Source organism: Lacerta agilis, chromosome 4 (genome assembly GCF_009819535.1).
Source record: "Lacerta agilis isolate rLacAgi1 chromosome 4, rLacAgi1.pri, whole genome shotgun sequence".
Lineage (NCBI taxonomy): Eukaryota > Metazoa > Chordata > Lepidosauria > Squamata > Lacertidae > Lacerta > Lacerta agilis.
The window spans coordinates 13,663,608-13,685,802 of NC_046315.1; the positions used below are offsets into that span (position 1 = coordinate 13,663,608).

Below are 22,195 nucleotides of genomic sequence, written 5' to 3' on the forward strand. Positions count from 1 at the left end.
CTAGTCTAACCCCCTGCAATGCAGGAATATGCAGCTGTCTCATATGGGGATCGAACCTGCAACCTTGGCGTTATCAGCACCACACTCTATCCAACTGAGCTACGTTTTAGCCATCCACATTGATTTGCATCAGTATATACTGTGGCTGCGGATGCCAGAGTTTAACAGCATACAGTGTGAAGAAGCACCTCTCTTGGAAAGTCAGGGATGCAGAACTCTTCGAAGAACCGTATTGTCCCTACCGGTCGAGGTCAGAGCACTCGTGGTAGGTGTCTGCTCAAAGCACTGGCTGCTCTGTTAAAAATCACATCCTCCCCCTCTTGCATTTCTCACACAAGCACAGATGATAAATCAGGAGGCCTCTCTTCCCGTTCAGCAGTATATTGATCAATATTAACATCCTCCCATACTTTTCTGATTTCCTGAATTCTTCTGTGGCTTCTTTTGTCATTTGATAAATGTGTTATGACACAATTTACCTGCAGCTCCAGGGCCTCTCCATGGCTTCTCTCCCCAGCAGGAATAATACAAATCACCAGACAAAAGGTGTAGATTTGAGAACTAGAGGTGGGGAGTTGTTGTGTTTTTTTTTACAAAAGGAACAATGGAATGTAATTACATTTTCCCCAATATGGGTGGAATCTACAAAGCTTTAAATGTCATTGTGTGCACAGAACAAGCAGTTCTGTCCAACGACGCTTGCATTTATCAATATGTTTAAAAATGCACGCAAAAAATTATCAAAGAGATTCCCCCCCAAAAAATTCTCATAAGGTGGGAACACATTATTATTATTATTATTATTATTATTATTATTATTATTATTATTATTATTACTATTAGCTTACCTTACTTTTTTGAAATGGCCAAAGGGTGTTTGTCAGCATCCTTTATTCTCTACTATTTATCATCTCTGGGACGCGGGTGGCGCTGTGGTCTAAACCAGAGAGCCTAGCGCTTGCCAATCAGAAGGTCGGCGATTCAAATCCCTGTGACGGGGTGAGCTCCCGTTGCTCGGTCCCTGCTCCTGCCCACCTAGCAGTTCGAAAGCACGTCAAAGTGCAAGTAGATAAATAGGTACCGCTCCAGCGGGAAGGTAAACGCCGTTTCCGTGCGCTGCTCTGTTTCGCCAGAAGCGGCTTAGTCATGCTGGCCACATGACCCAGAAGCTGTACGCCAGATCCCTCGGCCAGTAAAGCGAGATGAGCGCCGCAACCCCAGAGTTGTCTGTGACTGGACTTAATGGTCAGGGGTCCCTTTATCTTTACCCTGTATATATATCATCTCATCAGCCTTCCTGGGTGCCCCATGTAGTGAACTGCTGCATTCATTCATTTATTGAACTTAAATCTCACTTTTATCTCCAAGGATACATATGGGGTACATAGCTCTCCTCTTCCTCGTTGAATCCTCACAACACTGTGAGGCAAGTTAGCTTGAGAATCATCGGCAGGCCCAGGGTCACCCAGGGGGCTGCATGGCCAAGTGGGGATTTGTGACCTGGTCTCCCAGGTCCTTCTCTGATATTTGACCCACTGCACCCAACTGGCTAACTTTTAGAATGCTGCACATGTTCAGTAGGAAAGCGGCCATTATGGGCAAACAGCTTATATGACCTCATCAAGGGGATGTGGGTGGCACTGTGGTCTAAACCACTGAAACTCTTGGGCTTGCCAATCAAAGGTTGGCAGTTCAAATCCCCACAACGGGGTGAGCTCCCGTTGCTCAGTCCCTGCTCCTGCCAACCTAGCAGTTCGAAAGCACGTCAAAGTGTAAGTAGATAAATAGGTACCACTCCAGTGGAAAGGTAAATGGCGTTTCTGTGCGCTTTGGTTTCCGTCACAGTGTCCCGTTGCGCCATAAGTGGTTTAGTCATGCTGGCCACATGACCCAGAAAGCTGTCTGTGGACAAACGCCGGTTCCCTCAGCCTGAAAGCAAGATGAGTGCCACACCTTGACTGGACTTAACCATCCAGGGGTCCTTTACCTTTTTACCTTTACCATGACCTCATCATAGTTGGGGTGGTGCTTGTTTTCTCCTTTCTGCAGGTCCTGAACACTTCGAAACAGGATGGGGGATGACACTATTTTGTACATGCATTTGAAATGATGTGTGCCATTCCTCAAAACCATTACGTTTCTGTCTCTTTGTGGTGTTTCTGTGGTTTATAAGGGCTTCCAGGTACTTTTCCTAGAACAGCACAATGGAAACGAGGCCTTGGGGAAGACCCTGCCAGGGCCAATTTAAGAGACAGAACTTGGGTGAGGGGACCATGCTCCTGTGTTAACCGTTAGGTTGCAATTTTTGCGACTGTGATTTAATTTGCATTATGTATGAAAACCCTCGCATAGGAACCCACTGGAAATCAATTTGCCAGGGTCTTCCTCCCCCTCAAGGTGCCCGCCTTGGCAGTTTCAACCCTTAATATTGATCCTTATCAGCGGATCTGTTGTGATACAGCTGAACATTCAAACCGCAGTAGATGTGGCAAAGCATAATGTGTAAAGAGGTCTTCAGTCTCGTGGAGCGCAAGTGTCTGCATATATAGCAGGTGTGATCTGCTCCCTAAAAACTATATGCAGGAGGGGGATTCCCCCCTAGGACATTGCAGAACCTTTCCCCTCTGCTATTAATCCTGTAACAATTTTGCTCAAAGCCTTTCCGTTTCAAAATTGCTTTATTTATTTGCCAGCGCAGAGCAGCATTTCGCTTCCAATACATTCCCCCCCCCACCCCTCAGCCTGATCAATCTAGTGCCCCTTTCCAGGGCCTGCTGCCCTGAGGTGGAGAAACTCCAAATAATGCACAGATTGACCTTAAAGCCAGCCATATAAGCCACCCTATGCGTCTCTAATTGTCTTCAGCTAATTCAAGCCCTCTGTAAAGATGAACGGCCAACTCCTACGGTATTTTGGCTTCCGTGCTAGAGCGTATTTCGTTTTGTTTCTTTGCCTTTCTAGAGTTTTAAATAGTTATAAATTACACACACACACACATACAAATGCACAGACGAAAGACTTTGGCTACTCTTTGGTATGCAACGTCGCCGCTGCTCATTTTCGAAGTCTTTTCAATTGCACTCAGGCCTTCCAAACAGTTCCTATTAAGCCCCGGGGGCTTTCAGCTGAAGGACTCTTTGTTGTATTCAAACCTCGTCCCATAGGGGTTGCTGCTGTTGCTCAGTTTGTGGAGGGCTTTCGAAATTCCATTGGGTCCACAACAGAAAACGCCAACCGTCTTCCTGTGGAGATCAAAAACAGGGTCACCCAACTCATCCATGACAGCTCAATACATTTGTATGCCTGAAGCAGAGCCCAGATTCCCTCTCCTCCCCCAGCTTGAAGACCTTAAAACAGAGGTCAGGAACCATTTTGGCCCAGAGAGGACCAGATCCTTATCTTGACAAAATAAATTTCATTGGCTTGTATCCAATGTAGTGCTATGTAACTCATTCCACCAGACTCAGGCTTTCCACTTGCACAAATTATTATGATGATTATGATTAAAATGGAACTTGCCCACTTCCTCCTCCTGTGTGCCCCCTAAAGCTGTTTTAGGTTCCCTCCACCAGCCCTCAAGAGCAGAGTTTTAAGAAGGCACGGGGCACATGGTGGGATAGGAGGGGGGAATTTCTTTGCGCAAGTGTATCCTTGGACTGATGGAACAAGTTTGTTGCATTCTTCCGTTATTCTTCTATGCAGCTGTGTACAGCTTTCTGTTTCCAAAGGAAGCCCAGTAAGAGTGAAAAGAATCTTTGCAAGAGCTAGAGATTGCTCCTATTTTCCCCAGCCATGATAGCAGTGGCGTTGCAAGGTGGGTACGGGGGGGGGGGGGCGGTGCGCCCCGGGTTCCATGTCTGAGAGGGTGACAAGAAGGCACCCCGCAGGGTGCTTGCCCTGCCGCCCTGCCCCGGGCATGGTGTCGCAAGCAGCCATCACACTACCGCAGCCGCATGTGGAAGGTCCTCCATTCAAGGCTGCAGCTGCGAGTAGAGGATCCCGCCTAGGTCCGTACGGCATTTGAGCGGCGCCAGCAGCAAACCACTATGCACAACGCATGTGCAGTGTTGCATGCATGTGCTGCACGTTGCGCTGTCGCACATGTGCTGTACATAGTGGTTTGCCGCAGGGGCTGCTGGAGTGCCGTATGGACAGCGGTGGGATCCCTCCACCACCAGCAGGAGCCACTTATGGCGAGTTGGGTGCCTCCCTCCCTCCCCAGCTCACCGTAAGCAGCTCCTGCTTTGCCACTTTACAGTGAGCTGGGGAGGGAGGGGATGGACGGACAGGAGCCGTGGCTCCCGAGAGGATGCAGCTTTGCCAGTGCCCCAGCAAAGTGGGATAGCTCCCCGCTTCACCCGATGGAATCCGTTCCGGATGTCCGTCCGACTTCCAAAATGTTCGGAAACCAAAGCTTCTGATTGGCTGCAGGAAGCTCCCACAGCCAATCGGAAGCTGAGGAAGCCCCGTCAGACGTTTGGCCTCTAAAAGAATGTTCGAAAACCGGAACACTCACTTCCAGGTTTCGATTGTTCGGGGGCCGGTTTGTTCGGGAGCCAAGGTGTTTGAGATCCAAGGTACGACTGCATTTTATTTTTTTAAAAAACCTGATTCCCTTTTCTGCACATTTCCCTTCCCTATCATATCTCTTTTGAGGTGCAGTGATCAGGACCGTGCCCACTATTCCAAGTGATACGGACAGCTTTATTTTCTTCTTTCCCAACAATCTCTAGCATTAAATCCACCTTTCTCACAGGTACTGCGTACTGAATCAACGTTTTCACCGAGTCATCCCACCGCAGCCCCCAAATCTCTTATCTCAGCTCAGACGGTTTGTTTTTAAGACAAGAGCAGGTGGCTTTCACACTTCACCAAACCTGTCCAGACAGACCTCTATGGGGCCGATGGCAGGATGCACAAATTTGCTGGCATCTGTCCATCTTCGTAAGGCACGAGGCTTCCAGCATCCCGAGGGGAGGCTGTAATTAGTTTAATTGGTCTGGTGCCCGAAGAAGCTGATCCTGGATTGACAGGGCCCACCAAGGGTCTCCCACCCATAATCTCCTGTGAGAAAGTCACAATTAACCATTCTTTCAATGCTGCCAGGGCCACTTCATATGTGACGGCTCAGATATTTATGATGCCAGATGTTCTAATCACTTCCCAGGCATTAATGTAATTTTTCAAAGAAGACTTAAAAAAAAATGCTCACCAACATTCTATTTTGCAAATTAATTCTACCCAAAGATGCAAACTGATTAGTGAGCTTTTGAATCACACTTTCTTTCTGTTGCTATATTTTGCCGAATGCTTCAATAAAGGTGGTTGGTTTTTGTTTTGTTTTTAAATGTTTGGGCACCTTATAGCTCTTGTTCTTTGCCAAAGTTCTGAGTTCTCCTTTGTTGTTGTTGTTATTCAGTCGTTCAGTCGTGTCCGACTCTTCGTGACCCCATGGACCAGAGCACACCAGGCACGCCTATCCTTCACTGCCTCTCGCAGTTTGGCCAAACTCATGTTAGTAGCTTCGAGAACACTGTCCAACCATCTCATCCTCTGTCGTCCCCTTCTCCTTGTGCCCTCCATCTTTCCCAACATCAGGGTCTTTTCTAGGGAGTCTTTTCTTCTCATGAGGTGGCCAAAGTATTGGAGCCTCAGCTTCAGGATCTGTCCTTCTAGTGAGCACTCAGGGCTGATTTCCTTGAGAATGGATAGGTTTGATCTTCTTGCAGTCCATGGGACTCTCAAGAGTCTCCTCCAGCACCATAATTCAAAAGCATCAATTCTTCGGCGATCAGCCTTCTTTATGGTCCAGCTCTCACTTCCGTACATTACTACTGGGAAAACCATAGCATTAACTATACGGACCTTTGTCGGCAAGGTGATGTCTTTGCTTTTTAAGATGCTGTCTAGGTTTGTCATTGCTTTTCTCCCAAGAAGCAGGCGTCTTCTAATTTCGTGACTGCTGTCACCATCTGCAGTGATCATGGAACCCAAGAAAGTGAAATCTCTCACTGCCTCCATTTCTTCCCCTTCTATTTGCCAGGAGGTGATGGGACCAGTGGCCATGATCTTAGTTTTTTTGATGTTGAGCTTCAGACCATATTTTGCGCTCTCCTCTTTCACCCTCATTAAAAGGTTCTTTAATTCCTCCTCACTTTCTGCCATCAAGGTAGTATCATCAGCATATCTGAGGTTGTTGATATTTTTTCCGTCAATCTTAATTCCGGTTTGGGATTCATCCAGTCCAGCCTTTCGCATGATGAATTCTGCATATAAGTTAAATAAGCAGGGAGACAATATACAGCCTTGTCGTACTCCTTTCCCAATTTTGAACCAATCAGTTGTTCCATATCCAGTTCTAACTGTAGCTTCTTGTCCCACATAGAGATTTCTCAGGAGACAAATGAGGTGATCCGGCACTCCCATTTCTTTAAGAACTTGCCATAGTTTGCTGTGGTCGACACAGTCAAATGCTTTTGCGTAGTCAATGAAGCAGAAGTAGATGTTTTTCTGGAACTCTCTAGCTTTCTCCATAATCCAGCGCATGTTTGCAATTTGGTCTCTGGTTCCTCTGCCCCTTCGAAATCCAGCTTGCACTTCTGGGAGTTCTCGGTCCACATACTGCTTAAGCCTGCCTTGTTGCTTTGAGATTTTTCCTGTCATGATAGCTGCCCTATGACAGCATCATGCCCATGAAGTTCAAGTTTATGAACTTAGGGGCTATGTACTAAACCAGACTCTTGGTTCATCTAATCCAAAATTGTCTCCTCTGATTAGCAGCCAGGGATGGGGGAGGAAGCTGATTCAGCCCACATTTGAAGGAGAATCTATCAGTTTTGTGCTTTCCGAAAGAACACGTGAACCAAAGCACAGCTATCCTTTGAAATTCACTCTTGCCCAAATTTCACAAGCAAGTTCTCCAGCCAGACAACGTTCACAAAAAAATACCTGCGTCAGGAGAAAGTGTGCATAAAAACGAAGATACTGTAGTAGTAAAATAACATTAAAAAATATGCATTATCTTGCTTGCAGATATGTGTACTTTAGCCAAAACTGTGTACGAACATGTGTTTGTTAGGCAAAATCTGTGCTAAAAAGAGATGAATGCTCGTGAGGATTTTTTGTAAAAAAAAACTCACAAATTGCTGCAGGAAATGCAGATTACTGAATTGAGTGAAATAACGAGGAACTGAAACAATTGCGATTAACAGACCCTTCCATCCCTATGGTCAGCCAAGGTCTTTCCTGTCTAGCAGCCCATGCTCCTATTATCCTGAAAAGCAAAACTGTACCTGGGACCATCTGCATGCAATGCATCCAATATACTAATAAGCCAACTCATTCTCCAAGGGCTATTCCTTAGGTAACCCAAATGTTGCTACTGACACACAAGAGAGAGGTCTTTGCAGGCTTGTGGGAACCCCACAGTTTGCAGAGGTAACTTGAATGTTAAAGGTGCATGCTAGCTTGTCGCCAGTAGATGGCACACTTTTGCTCAGCATTGTTCAAGTGAAGAACGAAGATGCGAAGCCCTGCTAAAATCATGAAGGCATCCGAAGGAATACGCTGTGGAAGTTCGTACCGCATTCCATTTGCTGGCTCTGATGAAATTGCAAGATTCTTCGTTCCTTGTGATACAATGTGGCAAGAATTTATCCCTATGGGAGCTGTGGACATGGATCTGTTGTACAATGAGCTAGTTAGGTTCTTAGAGGTGCCTGAACTGCGGTCCTTACATTTTTGTGCCGGCGAAAGAGACAACAAGAGGTGTACATCACGGAGGAGATAAAATCATCTGTTGAAACTGATTGCTAGTGGGTTCAGGGAAGGCAAAACAAATTACCTCTTAAAACACCACATAATGGACCTGTGGAACTCCTTGCCACAAGATGGGATGGTGGCCAATAGCTTAGGTGGCTTTTAAAGGGGATTGGGCAAATCCACTGAGATGGGAAGGGGTCGAGTGGCTTTTAGTCGTGGTATTTATAGAGAGACTCCAGGTTCAGAAGAAGGATGCAACTGAGCCCTAGTTACTGGGAGTCATCAGCAGAGAAAGGCATTAACAGTGGGCTTCCCAGAACCATCTTTTTTGCCATTGTTTGAAACAAGGCGCTGTCTGAGTTTTGCCTTCGGTCTGGTCCCCCAGGGCTCTTATATTCCCATGCAGGGTCTATGTGTGCTTCTAGGAACGGAAAATTTAGCAGCCCTCTGTCATTGCTGCTCTAAGTTGGTCTAGGTGGGAGACCAACTCTGCTTCCAGACTTCTAGAGTGCCAATAACATCAGAACAAAATAAAATAAAAAATTCTTTCCAGTAGCACCTTAGAGACCAACTAAGTTTGTTCTTGGTATGAGCTTTTGTGTGCATGCACACTTACCCACATAACATCAGAGGCAGCCAGCATGGTGCCCTCCAGACATTTTATGGACTAAAAAAAGTCCCATCAGCCCCAGCCAGCATGGCCATTGGTGAGGTCAGGTGGGAGCTCTAGTCCACAGGATGCTACTCTGTTGCATACAGGTAGGTAGCCCCTCTTTCTACAGCCCTAAATGTTGAAGGTGGGTGATTTCCATTGAGACCATGGTGTGGGGTGCAAGGCACCTGTCCCTTGCTACAATCTCAATTCTTACTGCCCACCTGCCCAACTTGGAAGGAGGAGAGGGAAAGGAATGGATATAGGGATTGTGTTATTTGGAAAGGAAAGTGTTAAAGCTGTTGATTCCTAGAGAGCAGAGATGGACTGTAGAGAAAGTGCCCGAAAGTGAGATAAGCACCGCAACCCCATAGTCGCCTTTGACTGGACTTAACTGTCCAGGGGTCCTTTACCTTTTACTTTTTATACGGGGAGAGGCAGTCCTTGAGGTAGTACAGTCCTGAGCTGTTAAAATAGACAACAGCACTGTATGCCAGGGAAAATATGCTTAGCAGTCCTCCGGTGCAAGCCCTACTGAAATCAATGGGAGCCTTATGCAAGGGAAATTCCCAGTGCAATGCACCCTAAAACGATTTGGGACAAACCACCTGGCAGCACAGAACCAACCTATAATTGCCGGACAAGGCATTTCAATATGGAAGAATGGACCGAGACACAAAATCCCTATGCATGTTATGAAAATGGATAAAGCTCTCACCGCCCCCCAGCAGTTCTCCAGAAGACGAACTGTTCCGATTGTGGAAACTGACAGTTCTTTTGTTAAGGCCCCATTTCTCAGATGCGGCATATTTGATAACGCCAAACCATCAGGCGCTCGGGCGCATTAAGTCATTTCCATACAAATACAGTTTATTAAACTTGCCCGATTCCCTTTCTCCGAGATGCCGCATGAGCCGGGTTAGGAATCTCACTTACTGTCGGTTGCACTTGGCGATTTCATTAAACAGGAGTTTCCAGCGAGGCCGACCAATCAAAAGCCGGCGGTTCAGCACTTGGTATTTCTCGCCAATTATTTTCTGCAAGAAACAAGACATCCCCTTTGGTGCGACTCGCATGACGGCTGCAAATCAATCACCGGCCACTTTGGTAGGCACCTCGATGCATTTCAAGCGCCTGCATTGGCACGGCCGGATTTGCAAGTGTGCATCTGTGCATGCAAAAGGATTGCTATGGGAAGTCTGCAGGGTACCAGAACCCCTGTGCCCTGGCAGGGCCTACTACAGAAACCTGCCCTTCGACCCACCCTCTGGCCCCATAATGGATTAAGAGTCTAACACTTTTATGAATTTCAGTAGGGACAAATGTAAGGTTCGACAGTCAGGCAGGAAGTGCCAGTTGCACAATTATAAGATGGGGGACATCTGGCTTGCCAGAAGTGCACGTGAAAAAGATCTAGGGGGTCTTACTTAGTAGGCCACAGGCTTAACAGGAGTCAACAGTGTGATGCAGCAGCAAACAAAGCTAATGCTATTCTAGACTGCATCAACAGAGGTCAGATCAAGGGAATTAAAAGTACCACTCTATTCTGCTTTGGTCACACCACACCTGGAATACTGTGTCCAGTTCTTGGCACCACAATTTAAGGAAGATATTGACAAGCTGCAAGGTGTGCAGAGGAGGGCGACCAAGATGATCAACTGTCTGGAAACCAAGCCTTATGAGGAACAGTTGGAGGATTTCCATTAGCAGACAATTCATTTTTGGGCAGAGCGAAATGTGGTGTCAGTGATGGGTTGGGTTGGGAACTCTCGTCTCCCCAGTAGCAACGGATTATCCACAGTGCTCTAGCCCTGTGGCAAAGAGTCTCTTTTATGACCAGCTTAGTTTCCAGTTGTCTCCCCAAGGCCCCTCTGCAGCTGGGCATACCTGCATCCCATCTGTTCGACTGAGGTACAGTTGAATGTTTACAAAGTCTGGTCGGTTTTCTTGCCAGAGCTGAAACAGTAAGAAAAAGGAGTAAAGCGTTTGTGCGGAGGGGAGACATTAAGTGAATCTGCACATTTCCTCTTAAGCAGAAACAAAGATTCTCTTGCCAAATCCCTGACAGAGACAAATATTTAACCCATCATGTCTCTGTGCCACATGTTGGGTGGTATTCAGCTAAGCTGGGCCAAAACACCCTTGGACATTAGTTTAAGTTCAAATTCAAAGATTCGTTGAAATCTCATAAATGATAATGATGAATATGATGATAAGGATAATGACAGTACAGTGGTACCTTGGTTTTCGAACGTCTCAGAAGCCAAACATTTTGAAAACCGAACACCGAAAACCAGGAGGTAAATGCTTCCATTTTTGAATGCGCCTCAGAAGTTGAACGGCTTACACAGAGTCCCCCCCCCTTTTCTCCATTGCATTTGCAGCCAGCCCTTTGTGCCTCAGTTTTTGAACATTTCGGAAGTTGAACAGTCTTCCAGAATGGATTATGTTCAAAAACCAAGGTACTACCATATTTTGTGCATGTGTGTGCATGTGTGCGTGTGTGTATGTGTACACAGGAACTAAGCATGTTATGCATGTTGCTGTGTACACACACACACACACACACACACACGGCCAACCACCAGTGTCTGCATAGCTTTTTAAAATACATGCTTAATTGCCAAGTCTCACCTAAATTCAGTACCCAACACTCAACAGGCTATCCCAAGAACAAGCGTGCTTTCAAAGACAGGACTGAGGTTCCCTTCAAAACCAAGCCCAGGGAAATATTTTTATTCCTCTTACCTTGTTATGCAGCTTGCAGAGCAGATCAGCAAACCAGCGGAACGACGCGATGTCCCTGCACACCCATATGAAGTAGAGCCTTCTAAGCTTGTAGCGTTCCCAGCCGTCACTTTTATGAAAAGGCCACGTTTCAGGAAGGAAGGAAGAAATTGCCATTTCAGAAAGGTGCACCAGCTTTGAGAGGCATCATGTTTATGGCACGGACTGCAAAAAGATCAAACTTATCCATCCTTAAAGAAATCAGCCCTGAGTGCTCACTGGAAGGACAGATCCTGAAGTTGAGGCTCCAGTACTTTGGCCACCTCATGAGAAGAGAAAACTCCCTGGAAAAGACCCTGATGTTGGGAAAGATGGAGGGCACAAGGAGAAGGGGACGACAGAGGATGAGATGGTTGGACAGTGTTCTCGAAGCGACTAGCATGAGTTAGGCCAAACTGCGGGAGGCGGTGAAAGATAGGCATGCCTGGCGTGATCTGGTCCATGGGGTCATGAAGAGTTGGACACGAGTGAACAACAACAACAACAACGTTTATGGCACACAGTTTGAGTTGCTGCAGTTCAACCAGAGGATGCTCAGAACTAATATGGACCACTCTACATCTTGAATGGGACTTCCATTCCTACGGTGTGGGCTTGTAGGACTCACCTGTGCATGCAGGAGACAGAGGCTATCTATTGCAATGTTATGGGAAGCAGCCACTGATGGTGAGGTTCACTGGCAAGGAAGGGCAGACCGGAAACTGCAAGGCAGTTGGGGTCTTGAGAGTGGCAGAACCAAAGCAGATGCAACAGCAGTTGTGCATGACAATCCCATGTTCTCCTTCTCTCTTCCCTTCCCTCTATCCCCCCACACACTCAGGAGGTCCCAATTGGCCATCAACTTGGGTGGATTTAAAAGAGGACAACTTGATGGAGGGAGAGGACTATTGATGGCTACTAGCCAGGATGGCTGTCCTCTGCCCTTCACAGTTGGTGGCAGCAATGCTTCTGAATACCACATGCCGGAAACCGCAGGAGGGGAGAGTTTACAGGCTTTGATTCGACTTAGGGCAGAGGGAGTACCTCTGCTGAGCGAAATGTCGTGCTGCGAGAACTGAGGTTACAGGAGACCAGGCAGAGGGCCTTCTCGGTAGTGGTGCCTGCCCTGTGGAACGCCCTCCTGTCAGATGTCAAGGAAATAAACAACTACAGTGGTACCTCGCAAGACGAAATTAATTCGTTCTGCGAGTGCTGCCGTATAGCGAAAATTTCGTCTTGCGAAGCACCAACGAGGGAAGAGCGGTTTGACGAAAAAAAAGAAAAAAAAAATCGCGAAAATTTTTCGTCTTGCGAGGCAAGCCCATAGGAAAATTCGTCTTGCGAGTCAGCCTTTCGCTAGCGAATGCCTTTCGTCTAGCGAGTTTTTCGTCTAGCGAGGCATTCGTCTAGCGAGGTACCACTGTATCTGAATTTTAGAAGACATCTGAAGGCAACCCTGTTTAAGGAAGTTTTTAATGTTTGTTGTTTTATCGCATTTTTAATATTCTGTTGGGAGCTGCCCAGAGTGGCTGGAGAAACCCAGCCAGATGGGCGGGGTTTAATTACTACTACTACTACTACTCCTTCTGTGGCTGTTTGTTCACCTTTGGTCCCCACCCTGCACTCAGCTCTCACCTGTGGCTCCTTTGCACCCGTCGCCTTCTGCACTGCCCCTCCTGAAAAGCCCCGTTTTGTTTTATTTTTAAAAAAACCCTAACTCATAGTTTGAGTTGAAATTCTGGGGACAACCCCGTTGCTAGGGGGCATACCTGGGGAAAAAATTTCTAGTAACTCTAGCAGAGAGGAAGGCTTTAGCGTGACGAGGCTTACATACAGCAGGGTGTTGAGGATCGATGCAAACGGGGTCACTCCGATGCCTCCAGCCACACAGAGGCTAACCTCGTAATGGAAAGACTCTTCAAAAGGGCTTCCGAAGGGACCGTCCACATACAGCCTGCAGAAGAATGAGGGAAACGCGGTTTTGAAAATTAACACCATCACCATCCTGTTCAAAAGATATCATCTTATGACTTAGGGAAACATGCCTGGCACCAATACTGTCAGTTTTTAGGCGCCAGGTGAAGGCATTTGTGTTTGCCCAGGTTTGAGGGTTTTAGAACGCATTTCACTATGACTGGTGATCCATATTTGGAGGTCCTCTTTTGTGTGGCAGGCTAGGATTTCCCTATTTAATTCCTGCTTTGGTTGGATGAGCTCCTTTAGAGATTTCTATGTTTATTCTGTGTACCTGGTTTTATAAAAGGATGGAGAGCAGGTTGATATTTTACATCTTTGAGACTTTTTTGGGGGGGTGGGGAGAGAGAAAGCAATGAATGAACACAATAAACAGTAACGACAAGGGGCACATTCCAATTATGGTGTGGTTTAAAAGAAATCTTTTCTAACACCTTGTGTCCAGAGCAGTTTGACAATCAATCCCTCTCCCCGGGGAACTCTGGGAATTGTAGTTCTGGGAGGGGAATAGGAAGCTCCTCATTGCTCTCAACACCCTTAAGAAACCAGACCTCCCAGAATTGGGGGGGGGGGGAGAGAGAGAGAGAGAGAGAGAGAGAGAGAGAGCCATGACTGTTTATAATGTGGCATGATATTTCTTTAAATGCACAGCATGAATGAATGCGGCCTCAGTGAGACCAGAGCCTCTTCTGTTCTGTCACATGCTTTGGGAACCCTACTTGCCTGGCCACTGTCTCACCAGAGTGGTACATAACGTGGAGGGTGTATGGGAATCTCTGCTCCATCTCCAACATTGTGAAGGATGATGCTTTTAGGATGGGAAAGGTCTGCTATGAAGGTAGGCTGTGGGTAGCTATTTTTTGACACCCAGTAGGTTCCGTAGGCTTCCTGCATCACTTCCACCAATGTGGATGATTGTCACGTTATTCCTACTGTACTTTGACTTCTGCTGGCTCCAGCTTTACTACAAACTAATGGAGTGTGCAAATTGTTTCCTTTGAACGTCTTCTTTCAAGGCAAAGGAGAGCCCGCAATACTTTCTACTCATTGGTAGGTTTTCCTTCTTTTATAAATCTCAGTGGCTTTAAGGTATTTATCAGCACGATGTCTAACTTACAGTGAAGAGGCCTGTATAAAACCCACTTGAATCAATTTGCTTCAGGCTTTATTTTCATATGCATGGATGAATTATATTTTACGGCTTTTTTTCTTCCAAGAAAGATGTTTATTTCTTTTCTCCAGGGAGGAGGCAGTCTCAGAGGCAAAGGCAACAAATTCCTCATCCGGGGTGAAAAACGCACCCTTTTCGCCCAAGGAGTTTATAATCTCCTTTTATTTATTTTGGAAAGAATCGGGTCTGTTTGCAAGATGTTCTGCTTGCTCTGCCCTCTTTCAAATCAGAACCAGTGAAGGCGGTGAAGGTCCTGTGTGAGTGCCTGGAGGCGGTCGGAGAATGGATGGCGGCTAACAGATTGAGGTTGAATCCTGACAAGACAGAAGTACTGTTTTGGGGGGACAGGGGGCGGGTGGGTGTGGGGGACTCAATGGTCCTGAATGGGGTAACTGTGTCCCTGAAGGTGCGCAGCCTGGGAGTCATTTTGGACTCACAGCTGTCCATGGAGGCGCAGGTTAATTCTGTGTCCAGGGCAGCTTCTACCAGCTCCATCTGGTACGCAGGCTGAGACACTACCTGCCCACAGACTGTCTTGCCAGAGTGGTGCATGCTCTAGTTATCTCCCACTTGGACTACTGCAATGCGCTCTATGTGGGGCTACCTTTGAAGGTGACCCGGAAACTGCAATTAATCCAGAACGCAGCAGCTAGACTGGTGACTGGGAGTGGCCGCCGGGACCACATAACACCGGTCCTGAGAGATCTACATTGGCTCCCAGTACGTTTCCGAGCACAATTCAAAGTGTTGGTGCTGACCTTTAAAGCCCTAAACGGCCTCAGCCCTGTAGCCCTGAAGGAGCGTCTCCATCCCCATCATCCAGCCCGGACACTGAGATCCAGCGCCGAGGGCTTTCTGGCGGTTCCCTCACTGCGAGAAGCAAAGCTACAGGGAACCAGGCAGAGGGCCTTCTCGGTAGTGGCGCTCGCCCTGTGGAACGCCCTCCCATCAGAGGTCAAGGAGATAAACAACTACCTGACATTCAGAAAATACCTGAAGGCAGCCCTGTTTAGGGAAGTTTTTAATCTGCGATATTTTAAATATATTTTAATATTTGATGGATGCCGCCCAGAGTGGCTGGGGAGACCCAGCCAGATGAGCGGGGTACAAATAATAAAGTTATTATTATTTTTATTATTATTATTATTATTATTATTTGCAAGAGGAAAATAAGGATTTGTTTCCTTCAGAAATAAGTCATCGGGATTAAAAAGAAAAGAAAAAAAGCTCTTTAGCGATTTCTCTCTTTTTGTTTGTTTCTTGTAGAGATAAATAAATGTGTAACACCACTGTATTTATAGCAGGGTTGAAGAGCCTGTGGTGAAAAGGGCTGGTTTTCAACATTGTGTGATGTATCACCAGCTATACTTCATGATATACCAATATATCACAATGTCTAAAATAAGAATAGAGCTATGTAGAGGCATTGACTGGCTTCATGGTTTTCCCTCATTGTGATTTTTGCACACACACACACACACACACACACACACACAATGATTCGCTCTGAGTGCTCACTGGAGGGACAGATCCTGAAGTTGAGGCTCCGGTACTTTGGCCACCTCATGAGAAGAGAAGACTCCCTAGAAAAGACCCTGATGTTGGGAAAGATGGAGGGCACAAGGAGAAGGGGACAACAGAGGATGAGATGGTTGGACAGTGTTCTCGAAGCTACTAACATGAGTTTGGCCAAACTGCGAGAGGCAGTGAAGGATAGGCGTGCCTGGCGTGCTCTGGTCCATGGGGTCACAAAGAGTCGGACACGACTGAACGACTGAACAACAACAAATTACTTTAAACAGCCATGTCTTCCCCCAAAGCATCTTGGGAGCAGTTGTTTCTTAATGGTTCCCAGAGTTGTGAGGAGATCTCTATTCCTCTCCCTCTTCAAAGGGAACTCTAGAAGCTATATATTTGTGCAGGGAATAGGCGTCAACCATGGGCTGTCAGCACTCTTAGCAAACTACAGTTCCCAGAATTCTTTGGAAGGAAGCCACGACTGTTTAAAGGGCCACTTTGGGCCCTCCCCTGCTTCTGTTGCCAGTATTTTCTGCACTATTCAACCACCTTCCTCCAAAATAAATTGGGAGATGTTTGGCATTAGCCAAACGTCAGCGCTGCTTCCATTGCTTCTGAGATTCAGAGCCCAAAGTTCAAGGCTCCATTAGCCCGAGGAAGCTTTGTCCCGTACATTTCATTTTCTAACAAGCCAAGGTCAGCCCAGAGGCCAGCTTGCAATGATTACTGCACGGGTGAAGAATGCTCCCTTCCTCCAGCTCCACAGAAAGCCAGGCAGACTTTTTCTTCTCCTTCTTTACTTGGCGATATTGTAGCTGGTGACCTAAGCTTCAGGTCGGCTGCTATTGCTCCACAAACTGGGCCTCGCTCTGTGCCTGGAGGCAGAAGATTGGGCCTGAGAAGGTTGTTTGTTTTATCTCTTCACTGAGCAAAAGACTCAGGTCGACAATTAGTGTAGAGTTCAAGCCACCCAGTCGAAGGCAGAGATGGAGAGGAGCAGGAAAAGGCCACCACTAAGTGGTCATGGTTGCAGAGCGCTGTCCAAAAGAGGCCAAGCTAAGACAGGCCTGACAACTTGAAGCCCACTAGCCATTTCATGAAGGCCTATCCAAGGGCTTGAAAGATCTTCCAGGCAAGAAGGACAGATGAAGGTGGTGGTGCTTACTGAGCACCTGGTTGGCCTGGCTGGCCATAATGCATGGACGACAGGCCATGCTTAGAATCATAGAACTGTCGAGTTGGAAGGGAAGAAGAAGAAGAAGAAGAAGAAGAAGAAGAAGAAGAAGAAGAAGAAGAATTGGATTTGATATCCCGCTTTTCACTACCCGAAGGAGTCTCAAAGCGGCTAACATTCTCCTTTCCCTTCCTCCCCCACAACAAACACTCTGTGGGGTGAGTGGGGCTGAGAGACTTCAGAGAAGTGTGACTAGCCCAAGGTCACCCAGCAGCTGCATGTGGAGGAGCAGAGATGCAAACCTGGTTCACCAGATTACAAGTCTGCCACTCTTAACCCCTACACCACACAAGGGTCATCTAGTCCAATGCAGGAATCTCAGCTAAGGCATCCATGACAGATGACCATCCAACCTCTGCTTAAAAGCCTCCAAGGAAGAAGAGTCCACAACCTGTCCCACTGTCAAAAATCTCTTAATGTCAGAACGTTCTTCCCGATGTTTCGTCAGAATCTCCTTTTCTGTAACTTGGTTTGAGTCCTACCCCTCCAGAGCAGGAGACCACAAATTGCAAGGACTACTTTAACAGCAGGTTCTGGAGGTTACAGCAAGAGTGTGCACCAGCAATGACAGAGCCTGCACCTGAGAACATAAATAAGGAGAGCTTGCCAGATCAGGTCAACAACCCATCTGGTCCAGCACCCTTTTCACACAGTGGCCAACCAGATGCCTGTGGGAAATCTGCAAGCAGGACTTGAGCGCAACAGAGCTCTCCCCTACTGTGGCTTCCAGAAACCAAAATTCAGTAGCATTGCTGCCTCCAACTATGGTGGCAGAGCACAGTCATCATGGCTAGTAGCTAGCTCTGTCCTCCATGAAATTTACCTAATCTTCTTTTGAAGCTATCTAGGTTGGTGGCCAATGTTGCCTCCTGTGGGCACGAGTTGCATAGTTTAACTATACATTACATTAAGAAGGACTTTCTTTGATTTGTTCTGAATCTTCCAACATTTAGCTTCATTGGATGTCCACAGGTTTGAGTGTCATCAGAGAGGAGGAAAAGCAAAGGAGACCATGGAAGCCCTCTCCCCACTCTTCCCCATAACATTAGAAAATGGCCCTCAGCTTCATGGAGCAGAGACATAGAAAGCTCAGGTCATTGGTCCATCAAGGTGAGTAATGTTTACACACACTGACAGGGACTCTCCAGAGTTTCTTCCAGCCCTACATAGTGATGCCAGGGATTGATTTAGGGACCTTCTGTGTGCAGAGCAGATGGTCTATCACTCAGCTGAGGTCTTTGTGCATATATTTTGGCTCAAGGTACTCTGTAAATTTGATGTCCTTAGATGGCACCAAGAAAGAAAGAAAGAAAGAAAGAAAGAAAGAAAGAAAGAAAGAAAGAAAGAAAGAAAGAAAGAAAAGAGAGAAGGAAGGAAGGAAGGAAGGAGGGGGAGGGAGAGAGAAAGAGAGAGAGAGAGAGAGGGAGAAGAAGAAGAAGAAGAAGAAGAAGAAGAAGAAGAAGAAGAAGAAGAAGAAGAAGAAGAAGGAGGAGGAGGAGGAGGAGGAGGAGGAGGAGGAGGAGGAGTTGGAGGAGGAGGAGGAGGGGGAGGAGGGGGAGGAGGAGGAGGAAGGAAGGAAGGAAGGAAGGAAGGAAGGAAGGAAGGAAGGAAGGAAGGAAGGTTGTATTTTGTGGTATACTGTAAGGTTACCAGACATCCCCGTTTCTCAGGGAGAGTCCCCAAATTTAAAAATCAGTCCCCTGCCAAAATCCTATCATTCCAACTGAAGTTGAAAAGTGTCCCTGGATTCATTGGGGGGGGGAATCTGGTAACCTTACTATACTGCATACTTTAATTTTCTTCTTTTTTTAAAGTAGCAGCCCAAAATAAAAAATATTGGAGGAAATCCCACTCAATTCTGTATTGCTGCCAACAGGTCTATAGCCTGACACCTCGCCCTACTGATACCCACACCCTCAATACAAATACAAATACAAAAACAATAACACAGAACAAAACCCCAACTCTTTCATCCTGACAGCTTCTGCGCCTTTTTGTCTCAGCACAAAGCAGCTCCAGTTAGCTGGTTAGACACCACTTTCAATAGCTTTGGCACCTAATTTCATTGGCTGCTACTGCTGTTCTGTGGCCGCTGGCCACATTCCCCAGCTGCTAGCTGTCCAGCTATTCTGCAGCGCATCTGATTTTTGCTTTGGGGACAGAACAGCTAGGTTGCTGGAAGATGCCATCAATGCTTGAGCTCTGGAGTGAATTGGAGAAGCAGGAGGGTAACAAAGGGCTGTGCAAATTCATATTACACACATTGCATCTTTCCTTACTTGCATCCTTCACTGCTTTTCCTCTAGAAGGCCCCCTGTCACTCAGTGGTAGGGCAAGCAAAATGTCCCACATTCAACCCTTGGCTTCTCCAGGGAGGGCTGAGAGAGACCCCTGCCTGGAGAGATACCGCCAGTCATTGTTGACAGGACTGAGCTAGAGCTGTTTTAATAAACAGAGGTCTTAGTAGACCACAATCTGGACATGAGTCAATAGTATGACGCAGCAGCAAAAAAAGCTAATGCTATTCTAGGCTGCATCAACAAAAGTATAATGTCCAGAGCAAGTTAAGTAATAGTTCCACTCTTTTCTGCTTTGGCCAGACCACACCAGGCATACTGTGTCCAATTTGGGGTGCCATAATTTAAGAAGGATGTTGACAAGCTGGAATGTGTGCAGAGGAGGGCAACCAAGGTGATCAAGAGTCTGGAAACCAAGTCTTATGAGGAAAGGTTGAAGGAGTTGTGGATATTTAGGCTGTAAAGAGGAAACTGATATGATTTGTTGTTCAGTCGTTCAGTCGTGTCCGACTTTTCGTGACCCCATGGACCAGAGCACGCCAGGCACCCCTACCCTCCACTGCCTCCCACAGTTTGGCCAAACTCATGTCAGTCGCTTCGAGAACACTGTCCAACCATCTCATACTCTGTCGTCCCCTTCTCCTTGTACCCTCCATCTTTCCCAACATCAGGGTCTTTTCTAGGGAGTCTTCTCTTCTCATGAGGTGGCCAAAGTACTGGAGCCTCAACTTCAGGATCCGCCCTTCCAGTGAGCACTCAGGGCTGATTTCTTTAAGGATGGATAAGTTTGATCTTTTTGCAGTCCATGGGACTCTCAAGAGTCTCCTCCAGCACCATAATTCAAAAGCATCAATTCTTCGGCGATCAGTCTTCTTTATGGTCCAGCTCTCACTTCCGTACATTACTACTTCCATTCCATACTACTATGATAGCCACCTTCAAATATCTCAAGAGCTGTCACATGAAAGATGGAGCAAGCTTGTTTACTCCTACTCTGGAGGGTAGGACCCCAAACCAATGGCTTTGGGCTACAAGAAAGGAGATTCCGACTAAACATCAGAAGAACTTTCTGACAGCAAGAGCTGTTCAACAGTGGAACAGACTCCCTCGAGAGGTTGTAGACTCTCCTTCCCTGGAGATTTTAAAGCAGATGTTGGATGGTCATCTGTCATGGATGCTTTAGTTGAGATTCTTCCAATGCAGGGGATTGGACAAGACAACCCTTGGGGTCCCTTCTGACTCTGCAAGTCTATGACTCTATGATTCAACTGCCACTTCATCCTCCCATCTTTCCCCAACCCCTGTCTGAGAGAACCACCATTTCAAAGCTTCAATCTCAAAGAGCTTGGTCTCTAAAAGCTGCAGTGTGCCCTGCTTCATTTCCTGTGCTCTGGAGTCAACCAACTGACTCGTGCCACAGCGTGGGACCAAATAACACTTGGTCTTTTGGCAGTAGCCAAAATGAGACATCCAGATTTGGGGTTGGAAGCCGGGGTGGCTTCTGTAAACCTGGGGTGTCCCGCTTAAAATGGGGCAGTTTTGCAGTATGTAGGAAGAAGCTTCATCAAAACCTTATGAGAAATTAAACAGACTCAGTGTCAGGGACTGGACTGAAGGAGACGAGATTGAGGAGGAATGGTAGAGATCTCTCCCTCCCCTCCTTCTCCAGGAGCTTCCAGAGAAGAGGAAGGCAGTATTGAATTACAGCAGTGCTTTGAGGAAGGTCACAGCTCAGAGACAGGCAAACAGAAGAGTTGGGAGGTGTTGGGGGAAGAGAGGCGGAAACAGAGCAGCCAGCTGACACATTATCACTGGAGAGTATTTCTGACCCCCCCCTTCTCCCAGAACTCAGGGTTCATTGAGGGTGCAAGAGCAAAGGACTCAGAGACAATTAGCCCCTGACGGCCATCGTAATGGGGAAGTGCTGTTGCTAGGAAGGGAGGCAGGAGGAGTTCAGTTGGAGCAACGCCGTTAATGGGAGGCAGACTGCACTGTGATGATTGAATAAACTCATTAGTAAGAACCCTCTGTTTTTCTCTGCTCCTTGCGGCCACTGGGGGAGGGAGAGAATTCTGCTCAGAGCACCAGGGCACCCAGGACAGGCATCTGCTGTGGGTCCTGCCAGAGCATTGGGGCTCTGGCAAAAAACCCAAAGATGTCAACTGCTAGCACCAGTCCTGGCTCTGGCATAGCACATGATGCTGTTCATAGGTTTGTTGCCTAAGCACGGGAGCAATTCTGCAGGTGTAGTCAATGGTGCTGTATCCTTTACCCTCTGCTCTACACTAAACAACGAACACATAATTCTCTGAGCCTAGTCCATGAGGCTAGACCTCATTTAGTTGGAAAGATTGCACTAGACTTGGATCAGTGCATACAGCTTGCAGAAGACGCACACATTTGTGCATAGCCAGGACCTAGCTTTAACAAAAGTAGATAGAGCAAGACTTCTCGTAGTTCGTAACTAAACTGGCACCTCTATACGAATCGCTGAGCATCAGAGTCTGACAGCTTGATAAATGAACATCTCCCTCTCCTTTTCAAAACCTTTAAAAAAAAAATGGCTGATGTTAACACTTTCAGATCGCTCGCTGTATATTTGAAGTGCTCTTTTTTGGCGTTACTTTTCAGAATGGCAGCTATCTCCGAAATGAGAAAAGATATTGAGTCATGTCAGATATGGTTTTCAATCTGTGTTCTCTGCTCAAAAAGAGAGAGAGGAAGATAGAAAAGAGGGGGGAAGGAAAGAAGAGGATGGAAAAACATAGATCTTAGGTGCGAAGACCAATGTCACATTGTAAGTGTCTGCACTGTACATTTAA

The 22,195-nt window shown here is 46.8% G+C and overlaps 1 protein-coding gene across 1 annotated transcript in view; it reads right to left on the minus strand.

Moving 5' to 3' along the window:
- Positions 1–2,614: 2,614 nt before the first annotated feature.
- The window catches only part of NOX4 (NADPH oxidase 4), a 95,501-nt gene continuing 75,920 nt past the window's right edge, over positions 2,615–22,195 (minus strand). Inside the window, exons 14-18 of the mRNA XM_033146101.1 lie at positions 13,014–13,133; positions 11,162–11,270; positions 10,301–10,369; positions 9,350–9,450; positions 2,615–3,242 (exon numbers count right to left, since the gene is read on the minus strand). Coding sequence (XP_033001992.1) covers positions 3,122–3,242; positions 9,350–9,450; positions 10,301–10,369; positions 11,162–11,270; positions 13,014–13,133 — 520 coding nt within the window. The 3' untranslated portion in view covers positions 2,615–3,121. The remainder of the gene's footprint in view (positions 3,243–9,349; positions 9,451–10,300; positions 10,370–11,161; positions 11,271–13,013; positions 13,134–22,195) is intronic.